General features: G+C 43.0%; 1 protein-coding gene across 1 annotated transcript; it reads right to left on the bottom strand.

Annotated features, from left to right (window-relative positions):
• Positions 1-5,570: 5,570 nt before the first annotated feature.
• spry4 (sprouty homolog 4 (Drosophila)) lies at positions 5,571-11,487 on the bottom strand. Its single transcript, XM_088441708.1, has 2 exons — positions 11,111-11,487; positions 5,571-9,168 (listed from the first exon to the last, which is right to left on the bottom strand). The coding sequence occupies exon 2, from the start codon at positions 9,115-9,117 to the stop codon at positions 8,005-8,007; it is 1,113 nt and encodes a 370-aa protein (XP_088297834.1). The 5' UTR covers positions 9,118-9,168; positions 11,111-11,487; the 3' UTR covers positions 5,571-8,004.
• Positions 11,488-12,375: the final 888 nt, after the last annotated feature.

The following is a 12,375-nucleotide window of genomic DNA, read 5'->3' as shown; positions in this document are numbered from 1 at the left end:
TCCACACCGGAAGGCCGTAGTGAAGTGGTTTTAAACTCGGGTCCCATGAATGAATGGATTTTTATCCACGCAACAGGAAGGCTTGTTTGCTTTGTATTGCCACTTCCTGTCAACTGACAATGACATCAGAGTACAAAAGAGCTCAGGTAACACCCAGTTACAGCTCACCTGTTTTCTGGGTCGGTCACGTAACGTTTGCAAGTCTAAGCCACTGTGCAATCAAAAGCCGGCACACGGCAAAATGGCCTTGAAATGTCTTCAAATCAGTGGATTTTCCCGCTTGACACAAATGTTTGATTTCTCTTTGAAACTTGAGTCTATCTAGTATATGGCGGTTGCATCATCAACATTTAAAACACAGCTTTTAGTATCAAAACAACTCCCATCTTGCCTTACTGTTTAATTGCTGTTTATCTGATTTACTTAACCGCCAAACACTAAATAAAAAAGGTTTTGCTCAGTAATAATCATGCTAAATTTTTAGCGTGAGCTAGCGCGCACATTTTGGATTTGCTGTTCCCCGTTTGTCATGTCGAAGGTTCCGGACCTTGTTATTTCTGCACAGCTGTAGCAAGTGTGAGTCAGATGTACGGAAGGGAATCCAAACAGTGTTTTGCAATAAGAGTTCTGTTATTCATGTTTGTACAGCGTTCTTCCTGCGTATGTTCTTTAAGCGCACATGCGTGTGTGTCTGCGTGTGCGCTTTCATAGCGTGTAGTGTCATTCACCAAGCCAGGGGATGAATGTTTGCAATGTTATTGTGTCGGCGCTGGCCCGCGTCCAGAGGAAGTGCTCGGCTTTGACAATGCTCTCAGCAGGAATGCACTGCGGGCCGCTGCCGCCAAAGTGGGCGTGGCACTGCTCTAGGGGTCGGAAGCCAAGTTTGGCTACTTCAGCTTTTTCGGGGGGGGCACCGTTCTGCTTTGTTGTTGATTTGGGTTGTGAGTTCTTGTGGATCGTCGTGTGAATGGATGGGAATGAGACAAAGGTGTGCGTGCGTGTGTGTGTTGTGTTTTTCCTCGGACAGGAGGATCTGAAAGGAATGCAACTGTTTCCCTGCACATGTCCACCCCCCTTAGTCAGCCAAGGGGCCTGTTGAAAACAGACGCGCAACCACGGCATACACACGCATGCACGCACACACACATACACACAAAGTGAGGTTGTGGCATGGAAGGAAGTATCAAACTACACCGGCGGAATACTTATCAAGACTTGAGGAGCAAAAGCTGCCCATTAAGATTCCAGACTTTCCCTGCTTAACTGCCGCAATAGGAAAATAACAGGATCGCTGTAGAACGAGTTAAACAACAACGTTTTTATGCATCAAAAGTTACACAACTTTTGCAACTGCGTCTGAAATCTAAAGTTCTGGAATTGTGAGGAAAACTGTTGTTTTTGTAGTCCAATGATCCTATACTTCTTAAAAAAGAAAATGCTTTATTTTCTAACAAATTAAGCATCAATCAACGTTGCATCATCCCTGAAAAATAAAATTGGTTCAGTAACGTTGGTAATTGATCAAACTAATCGGAACTTGAAATCAAAACAGAGTTCATTTTATAGTTTAAATTCTTCAAAGTCAATCATTTTTGCCCAGATAACATTCTCACACTTTTTTTTATTTTTCCTGTTCAGCCTCATGATGTGGATGATGCTTTATGACATGAATAGTTCAGTCATTTGAATGTAAAGTTGTTGTAAAGTTGTTGTATCTGTAAAAATATAAAATAATAAATAAATAAATAACTTTGAATAAGGATTGTACAGATAACATTCTTGCACCTTGGTATTTTCCCTATTCCGCTTCATAATGTGGTTGATTCTTAATGTCACAGAGTGATATTCAGAATAGTTCAGTTCATAGGTTTATAGTTTTGGAGATCATTTGAATTTAAAGGTGTTTCCAAGCGTTTGTCAGATGCTGCATGTGAAGGTATACATTAAAATATAAAAAGATAAATAAATAACTGAAAAAGTGATCAAAATGACACTTTTTTTTTTTTTTTTTTAGATAACCAGCAAACGTTGACCAAAATAGTTAGTCTTTTCTTCATTTCACTGTAACTTGGAATTTTTTCCCTTAATTTCAAATTATATTTGAAATGGAGCATCGGCCGATGTCATCATAATCAAAATAATCAACATTAAATTTCATACAAGGTTTCGCATTAATTTCTAACTTTTGCGTGACTGACAAGCATTTGCGGTCTCTTAAAAAAACGTTTTTCAGCTAGTATGAAAAAAGCACGACAGCATTATCCTTATTCTTTTTCAGCTCCTTGCATTTCTTGTGACATTTAAAGTAGTTCCATGTAAGTAGCATGTAACAAAAAGTATAATTAAAGCCCCCCTTTCCTTTACAGGTCTGAAGCAAAGAAGAGAGTCATTTTACTTTATTTTACTTTGACTTTATTTCTCTTTTGTATAACCCAGTGCAAATGACTGTCTCTTTTCACGTGGCACTTCTTTGGGGCGGTTGGTAGGATGTACGACATGATGGCGGCATAATGTGAGAAGAGGCCACTGTGCTGGAGGCCCGGCTACAGACTGGCAGTGCCTGGCGATAAGAAGCCGTGGCCTGGATGGCCTCTCGGAGGGGAAGTGATGCAAGACACTGGCTCTTTGTTTGGTGGCATTACTTGGTCCCGTGCCAGCGGTCCGGCTGAAAAGAAGCCGAGCGCTTGGCTTGTTTGCGGCCTGGGTGACTGACTCCGCGCTGGACATGCTGACCGCCTGCATGACTTGCATAGAAGAAGGCAGGTGGCAAAAAAAAAAAAAAAAAAAACACAACTAATCTCTCTTTTCTTGGAAATTCGCCTTCCGTCTTCACCTCTTTAGCCTCAAAGTGACACTTGACCCGTGAACAGGGAAACTTTAACTCCATGTTAAGTGCATGAAAAACCCTCTTACTTTGTAATGGACAAGCAAATGAAAGTATTTGGTTGTGTATTTGGTTACTGTGTGGGGGGAAATAACAGAGCAACACGTAAACAAACATTTGCATGTGTTTTCATTTGTTGTTGTCCATCTAAAAGGAGACAAAGCGGTTAGCAAGAAAACACACACAATGTGGCCTAATATATCCAGCAGGCTTCTCAAATGGGGGTATTTGTAACCCTTGGGGTACGTAAAAGTATTCAGGGGCTATCTCAACACAGTTTCTGCAGCTATCATTGAAACTATTTTAATGCTTTTGAATGCCGTCAGAGGAGCAGATTTCTTTTCAAATTCAGAACAAATCAATTGGAACAGGGATCTTTATTACTAAATTGTGGAATAACAGCTACTAAACATTGTATGCTTTTATACATCCGATACAAATGATCAATAGTGATGCAATTTCCCGTAAAATCAGACAGAAATCAAACAGTTGTTTTTTATTGTTTTTAGGGGTGATTGATTCATTTGCGGGTGCCCTCAGAGGGGTGACACGGGCCACATCTAGCTTGCGAGCTTCCCATCCCTGCGCTTACCAAAGCAGGGCTAGGGAAATGTAATTCTACCAGAGGCTTTACCAATTGCAATACAAAACAATATTGTTATCATATCATATGAGCATTTATGAGATAAAAACATATTTTGCACATTATATCCCTGTTTTTTTTTTCTCCACAACGAACCTGTAGTGAATCCAATGACTCATCAGTGAGTCATCGATCATTGAGTTGCCCTTAACTTCATGTAAACAACTTCATGTTGGACAAACTTGCAGTACAGCTTTATGGTACCAGCTGATGGGTGTGTGTACGGAGGGATGACCTTATTTTGTTGTGTTGTGCGTTAATGTCAGAGGACACGTAGAACACAAACACACTCACCTGCTCCATATGCCAACAACACATGTGTAATACTGGACGGTAGTTACAATACATTTTTGGAAGTCAATGATTATTTGGACACCTTATCACAGTGGTTCTTAACCTTTTTTTCAGCTGTGAAATATCTCGGGGTTCAGCGTCTTGCTCAAGGACACTTTGACACGGTAAAAGCCCACAACCTTTGGGTGAGGAGACAACCACTCTTACGCTGAGCCATGCTGCCCTTGACTACCACTTATTTTTCAAACTTGTCTTGCAGCTCTTTGACAAGTACAAGAGTGCGTTGTGATTGATAATAAACAGTGGCAGCTTCCGGTGTTGATAAGTAGAGTATGCGGGCCAGCCAGGAAGAGGGGTGGCGATGACAACGTAGGTGTGAAGGAAGTCAGCATGCAGGTGTGTGTGCGTTGACAGAGGGGACAGCTAAACCGGCAGGTTGCTCACCTGTTGCAAACGCAGTCACATTTGTGGCTGCAGGGCCCATTTTGCGTGCGAGACTGGCTTTTTTTCGCCGTCCTGCCTTCTGACACATTCATGTCCCTCCCAGGTGCACTCAGGTAAACACCCAGGAAGCAAGTGTGTGTGAGGGGTGGGGGGGGGGGGGTAAACCAGGGGATGCCAGAAGGCCTCGGGTGACATTCAGCACAGGTGGCCCAGAGAGTGGAAAAGTTAGCGTGCGCTCTCAGCTTTAGCAGGCCTTGTGCGGAAAGGAATGTGACACATCCAGATTGTCACAAAGCAACACTGCATACTTGTCACTTCGACTGCACACTCACACACACACACACACACAAATTCATCACATGACATTGTCCACAGGAAGTCTGACAACGATTTTCTTATGTAACGCTCCCCATTCACTCGACGCTTTATTTGGCCTTGGTGGGCACGCAAATGTTTTATAAAGTGCGATCCATTCACACACAGGAAGTGTGCGACTCAGGAAGTCCGCACGGTGATGTAAAAAAAAAAAAAAAAAAAACAACTTGTAAATGCTGCACTATAAAAGCTAAAATAAAGAACAGCGTCTCAAATGATTGCCTTCTTGTCACGAAAGCTCCTCCAAAAGACACAAAGTCAAATCGGAACGGGCGAAGGGTGTTTTTACACCCTTCAACTATGAATTGATCTTAGACATTGCGTGCTAATTAGCCCATCTATTTATTATAGGCAGCTACTTAGCTTATTTGTATTAACAAGCTAATTTCAAAGTTATCTATCTATCTATCTATCTATTTATCTATCTATCTATCTATCTATCTATCTATCTATCTATCTATCTATCTATCTATCTATCTATCTATCTATCTATCTATCTATCTATCTATTGTTGATTGATTGTTACAAATAATTCCAATACAATGTGCTTGGTATTATGTTCCTCATTAATTTTGACAGTAGAAAAGATTATTGTGCATATGACTACCTTTGCAATGAAATCATGCAAACAACCATTTGACTGATAATCAACTAAAACATTTAGTAAGGTCATTCTATTTGGAAAACGTGCCAAATGTGATTTGATCCTGCTAACTGTAGGCATTTGCAAAGATTAAAACCTAATGAATTCAATGAGAAATGACATTCTGCAAGCTAGTATAGAAATGTATCCATTTTTTTCTGTTTTTCGTCAAATTAGCCAAATTATAGAACTGCAAAGGCTAGTTTTCCAAGAACTGTGTCCCTAAAGTGTGTTTGTGTTTTGTGCACTGCATAACACTCGACAAAAGAGGCAACACAGCAGCTTGGTGTATTTAACAATATATATTTCCATTGTCAATGTACATTCCATTTCAACATAGGCTTTCTTCACAAACAGAAAGTTGGCATCTAAATAAATACTATATAAAATAGAACTTCAAAATAAATATATCTATAAAGGGAAAACTTTTATGAGAGCTTGTTTTCTCGTTATATCTAAACAAAACAAAACAAAATGCACAGACTTCTTCGCTTCCCCGAAACTTTTCCGTCGCAAAGGCGTGATCAGTATCATTGGCCCCAAAGTGAGTGACACAGGCGGAGAGGATGATGCCGGCGTAGCATCGAAAAAAGAAAAAAAGTACGATAACGCTATTGTCATTTGAAGGATTTATGTCAACTTTATCATGTAAAAGTGAGGCAGCTTTGAAAAGGCAGACTGTTGGGAAAGACAGGCAAAAACAAGCTGGAGCTGTGGCACAAATGTATGCAGAGCAGCTGTGTTTGTCAATCAAGACTGAAAAGGGGCTGGGGGGGGGGGGGGGGGGGGGGGGCAGCAGGAAGTGGGTCGATCCAGACACGGGTGGATTGTGTTCCCTCTGCGCACAAATCCACAGGCGAGGGAGTTAGCTTAGCCTTCGCCTGCTAATGAGCCACGCAGGGCATCAACAGCAGGCATTTTCCAATTTATTTTATTGCAGGGCACAGTTTTTCTGAATCAAGTGCTTCCTCTCACACAAACTCTCAAAACCTGCTTTTTTTTTATTCCTTAACCTCAAAATAGATATCTAATATATTCTCTATGTAGTTTGTACTTCGTCATAGTTATAGTGTACCATGCAACCTTTCAAGGACATTTAAAAGTCATCTCCTCTAAAGAACACAAACGTGAAACTATTTACAGCAAATAACTGGTTCACCTGTATAGCTTCTATTACTAAACATATTGTCTGTGATTTTTCCTCTACGACCTCCGTCGCTCTTCTCCGATTTTGGCACCTTTTTCTACTGATTTTTTTTTTTCTTTCGTATATTGCCACATACATTCGATGGACAGTGTGTAATCAGTTTTGTGCAACAAGACAATAGTGAGCAAAGGAGTTTAGCGGTCTACCGTGAAAATGGGGAAACAAAGACAAAGTATCCTTTATGCTCAAAACACAAAAGGCCTTCAGTTTTAAAGGGCAGCATGCTTTTTTTTTTGTTTCCATTTTTTTTTGAGGGAGAAATTGGTGTCATCATCCTCCAACTCCCCGTTTGTGCACACTGCCTTGGACAGTGATGACATGCTACCATAGGTTCGCTTTCTTTGGCAAAAACAAAAAAGTCCTCATGCAAGCCACTAAAATAGACTTTAAATGAGAATGCTATGCGGCACTAACGATGATGAAGACACTCGGGCCGCGCTAAAAGTAGCGCACATACCATGGAACAGCTGAGGTGGTTCATACTGTGCTTTGAGGGGATAGCTTCCACCTAGGAAAAACACTGCGTTGTGCAAGTGGCAGGTTTAATATCTATCTATCTATCTATCTATCTATCTATATCTATCTATCTATATATATATATATGTGTATGTATGTTGTCTTTAACCCCGCCCCCTTCCCATGGAAAACACATTTCTGACTGATTCTGTTTTTAAGTTTGAGAAAACTGGGAAGTCGGACAAATCTTGTCAAATACGTTTGAACGCAACCCGAGAGATAGGAGCTCCAGCTTCACGAGATGCTGTCTGCATCTGGCTCAGCTACTTGAACTTAAATTAGTTGGTACCAATTTATCTATTTTTTGTTTCTGTCTTCTGAAAACTAAGGTCAGACTTCCATGGAATTCTTGAATGCAGCACATGGTCTACATCTTTAGAGGACAGTCCCTGAGAAGGTTTAGGTCTATGATAGATTGGGGGATAAGCATTAACTGCCTCTGAACTGATCCGGGATCAGCCTTGAGGCTGACTTTGATGGTCCTAACCTAGCTTTTTGAAAAATTGTGATTATCTTGCTCGTGCAGACAATAATGGTGAATTTTAAACACTATTGATACCAAACTAGCATACTTCAGCTGTTGGTGTTGAAGCGTGACATTGCGCTGTGGGAGCGGGGAAGGGATACTGTTTATCTCAATATTTATCTCAATAGTTTAACATACATACACATATATATATATATATATATATATATATATATATATCTGAGGGGACATGTGCCTTGTGTCATTCTCGCAAAACAACTCAAATTGCGGTCCTAGGATGGAGGTTTGTCACCCAAGAGCTTGTCCACCCTTCCTACCAGCCACCACTCAGATTGAATCATCCGGCCTTTCGAAAACAGGTCAAGAAGCTATTTAAGTACCTTTATGCTTTACACGTCATCAGCAGATTAACGGGGTTGGTTAAGGGGTCCCTACGGATCGAAGATGTACTGCGGCGTTGCCGTCCGCTTTGTTTTGAAGCAAGGGCGACACCAGACAGGATGTCCTGGTATCACGACCCCTGTCGCTGCTTCTCAAGAGTTCCCGCTTTAGCTTCCACGCTGGCGATTTTACACGGCAGGACGCCCCCCTGCGAGTTCTTGCAGCGGCAGCCGGGCCTGCTGACGTTGTCGTAGCACTTCTGTCCCAGTTTGGCCAGGCCCGTTGCCGGCAGGTAGCACATCAGGCAAGGCAGGACGACGGAGAGGGCGGCCATGAAGGACCAGCGCGCGCAGCAGTTGGCCTGTGAGCACGAGCAGGGCTTGTCAGCGCAGGAGCCCTCGTCGTCCTCGTCCTCGGTGCAGTGGTAGAAGATCCCCTTGACCAGGCACATGCAGGTGGCCGCGTCCACAAGGCTCTGAGCCGAGCACAGGCACTCCTGGTTGCAGACCCAGCAGGCGGGCAGGGTCCGGGGAAGGGTGCACTCGGTGCAACGGCACTTGCCGCAATGTTCGCAGAGGAGGAGATGCTTCTTCTCCGCCGGAGAGAACGGGATCAGCGCCGAGCCCCGCCGATCCCCGCCGGGCGGCTTCCCGGGCTTGAGGTCCAGCGATTTGGAGGAGGAGGTGCAGGAGGAAGCGGAAGATGAAGAGGTGAGGACTTTAGGTTCCGAGGAAGCCAAGCAGCCCGGGGTTCCGGCGCCGATGGTGTTGACGAGGCCCTGGTGGGGGTGCGGGTTGGGATGGTGGTCCGCGGTGGGGGTGGGGGCGGCGTGATCCAGCAGCCTCTGGTCCGACGACGTGCTGCTACTGCTGCTGATGGAGCTGGGCCTCCCGCTGAAGGAGATCCAAGGGTGGGTGGTGGCATCGTGGTGAGGCTCGCTCCGGCCCTGGTGGTGGTGCTGGTGATTGTGATGGTTGTTGCGGTTGGCCCCCACGAAGCCGTCTTGGTTGGGACACGCCCAGTTGGGCCGTCTGCCGCCCGCCTTGTGGCTCGGCGGTTGCTGGGAGACCACGGCGGGGCTGTCGATGTAATCGTTCTCCACGTGCGATGACTTGATCTGATCGATGGGGTAGATGGTGAGGGGGTGCTGCAGGCGGCCGTAGGGCACTCCGCTGTCGAGCAAAGGCTGGCCTACGATGGAGGAGGACACTCCGGGGATGTGGTGAGGAACCCTGGTCTCCATGTGGTGGCTGGTGCCTGGGACGTCGTCACTTTAGAGCAGCATTAGGCGCGACTGCAAAGACAAACAGGACACTTAAGACCTGCCCTTTGAGAATCATCATAGGCTAACGATAAAATTATAAATAAACCCAATCGCTCCGCAATCGAGCATCATTTCAAAGATTTCTGTTAAGGGGTCTGCGATTTGTGATGATATACACATCAAGGTGTCATTGAAAGGGATCATAATTGTACTTCCTTCTTGCACTTAAGTACGGTGACCAGAACAGTTTGGTGTTTCATTTGAAAATAAGAGCAAATTAATTGGAACGGAAAACCATTCATGTTCTTGAGCCAATTTGTTTGCTGTAAATTACAACATCACTCGTCATCTAGCTTTAATATACTGAAGGAAAATGCATGATGTTTATGTTATATACAAGATTTTGCACATTGCAGGTGCACATTGAAATTCGGCATGCAATTTTTTGCATGTAGTACTTGAAAAAGAACAGATATTTCACTGAATGATGCTTTGGTGCGGAGTTACACTTTTGATCTACATTTTAATGAAAAAGGTGACAGTTTTAACAATGGCTACGCATAAAATCACATTTCTCTGACGTCACCCTACACAATTTACTCACTAGAGGGCATATTTGTATGGTGTGGAGATTCCTTCATAGGATCGGATACATTAAGTAACATTTTGACCCATAAATTTCCTTAGATCAGACTGACATTTTCTACTATATGACTGAATCACCAAGTTAAAAATCATTTTTGTTTTTTTAGTGACCCCACAATAATGTTGGGGCACAAATGTCGCTCTGGCTCTTTCAAGCCCTCATTAATTCAATGTAAATGGTCTTCTTTTTGCCTGTCATCAAAATAGCAGGAATTGCATGTAGGGAAAAAAATAATCATTTTGCATATGTTAATCAGCGTCTGTTCATTTTTGCAAGGATTTTTTTAGTGGGAAGGACAGCAAAAATTTGGAATGCTTTTTGGTCTGTCGCTTGGTTTTTTGTGAATGAACGCTCCTTGGCTGCAATGTCTTATTGCAAGCATGACTCAAAGCGCTGCAGTCATGACGCTCTCTCTCTCTCTCTCTCTCTCTCTCTCTCTCTCTCTCTCTCTCTCTTAGCACGCGTACACCCATATTCTTTAAACCCTGATTTTCGTTTATCTTATTGCATTCTACGTTATTTACGGTCAAAACATGGAATAAAAGCGAGCCAATGTGCATTTTTTTTCTTTTGCTTTACTCATTTGTAAAGAATGTGCAAAATCCTGTTTGACAAACCCGTTGTTGCACTGCTGGCACCGACACGCGTGTGATCAAATCGGGATCATTATAAGCCGGAACTGTGCGTGCGTGAGCTTTATGTGCTTGCGTGCGTTTTTGCGCCCCCCCCCCCCCCCCCCCCTTTTCCTCCGATAAGTGAATGGACTGAGTCATAAAAACCGGAGGCGGACGCTCTGTCGCTATATACTCAAATAGCGTGTTTATATGGGCTTTCTAACACGTGATGATATGCAAATGAACACGGGCACGGATTAACTGTGATGGGAGGAAATGGCGCACTCCTGCGTGTCAATTTTGCGAGGTTGTGATGCCACATTCGCCGAAAACGACCAAAAGATTAAAAAAAGTCCTCCTTTCGCTTCCCTTTTTTTTTTTTTTTGGCTTATTGTCATGCAATTGGTGAGAACAGTTGTGTATGTTGGTGAAGAACGCCGGGACACACCTGTCATATTGTCTTAAAATGATACTTTATTGTGATCACTTGCAGAAATAAGCCACCAAATAAACAATACGTTGTCATTTCTCCGCTACATTCAAACGTCACAAATTCGCCTTCGTCTGCCCTCAACTTTGCTTGGCGCTGGTTAAATATTGACTCCAAGTGCAAACACGAGTCGAGCTTGTTGCAAAATAGTTGCGATTCACTGCAACCGCAATCGTTAGTTCATTTGGTTTTCAACATCCACGTGAAGCCGAGCGTACTTACGGTGCTCTCAGGGTAAAAATGTCATCTCGTCGTTGCGCAACACGTATATTATTCCCAATCGCTTGCGTGTGCCGAGTATAGCTCCAGTTGCAGTGTTAAGTAGTCCAAATGGGTGGGGGAAAGCAAGGACTAAAAATGTAAGGGGGAGAGAGAGAAAAAGATAGAGCGAGAGAGAGAGCGAGGGGTTCTGTCGTCCTCTCCTCCGAGCCTGCTGGTGCGTAAAAAGGAGACTGCGGTTGTGGACGCGCAGCTTTCGGATGTGATGTTGCAACCTCCTCGAGAGGAGAAAAAAGGAAGAAGGGGAGGAGGAGAGGAGGGTGGGCTGAGTTTTTATGAATGGGAGGGTTAGGGAGGAAGAGGAGGGCTGAGGAAGGGTGCTGCGCAGATGCCTCGGCCGTTTTTTTTGTGAATGGGAGGGACTGAGACTCGGGAGGTTACATTTTTATGAATGGGGAGGATTCCGATTGGTTCTGCGCATGCGTCGCGTCGAGGTTGTTTTTTATGTGAATGGGGAGGAATGGTGAATGAGACCAGAGGGGAAGTGTTTTTTTTTTTTTTTGTCGCAAGGGCAAAGTCAGGTCGGATTTACATAAACGCCTTTATCCTTCTAATTTATTTATCAGTTTTTTTCCCCCTTTCTAACAGGATTGCTTGGCTCCATTTTGAAGGAAGTCAGTATCCGTACAGGAAAAGAAACGCTTTTAGGATCAGAATGCTCACAAAACATGCACATAAATACATGCACTCAAATTCAATTGCATGTGCATTATATGTGTTTCATATCTAGCAATAAATCAGTTAGCTAATCAGCATCAACTTGGCTTTAGTAGTAGCAACATGTCTCTGTCATAATGATAATATGAGGTAGAAGTAATTCAATTTGACAAATTCTCATGTAAGGTAAAGCCACTCAACCAATTTTCTCTAAAAAGATTATATTCGGTCCAGAACTAAAAAGGATAAAATAAAAGCAGATTACATGTGAAAGAGAGTAAGGTAAAACATTCAGCATGAATTAAGAGTAGTATCCAAATACTTTTACTTTGTTTAGACTGGCATCAAATGTAAATCGTTGACATTTTTTTTTCTGAATTGAAAACTGAAAACAGTTGGATCAAAACACTTTTGAGTCCAAGAGGCTACTTGATTGTTGAACAAATTTAGTTGGTTTTAACACTTCTCTGCTTAAAAAATGGGGCATACACTAAATTAAGTCTTGAGAAATCTAAAACTTGCTTCCATCTTCTTTAATGGTATATAAGGGC

The sequence above is a fragment of the Hippichthys cyanospilos genome, chromosome 18, assembly GCF_059441005.1.
Source record: "Hippichthys cyanospilos isolate Australia breed blue-spotted pipefish chromosome 18, RoL_Hcya_1.0, whole genome shotgun sequence".
NCBI lineage: Eukaryota > Metazoa > Chordata > Actinopteri > Syngnathiformes > Syngnathidae > Hippichthys > Hippichthys cyanospilos.
The sequence above is the reverse complement of the archived record's forward strand: the minus strand, read 5'-3'. Positions and strand labels throughout refer to the sequence as shown.

Coding starts and splice junctions, on each gene's coding strand:
- spry4 (XM_088441708.1), bottom strand. CDS start 9,117: ATGGAGACCAGGGTTCCTCACCACATCCCCGGAGTGTCCTCCTCCATC.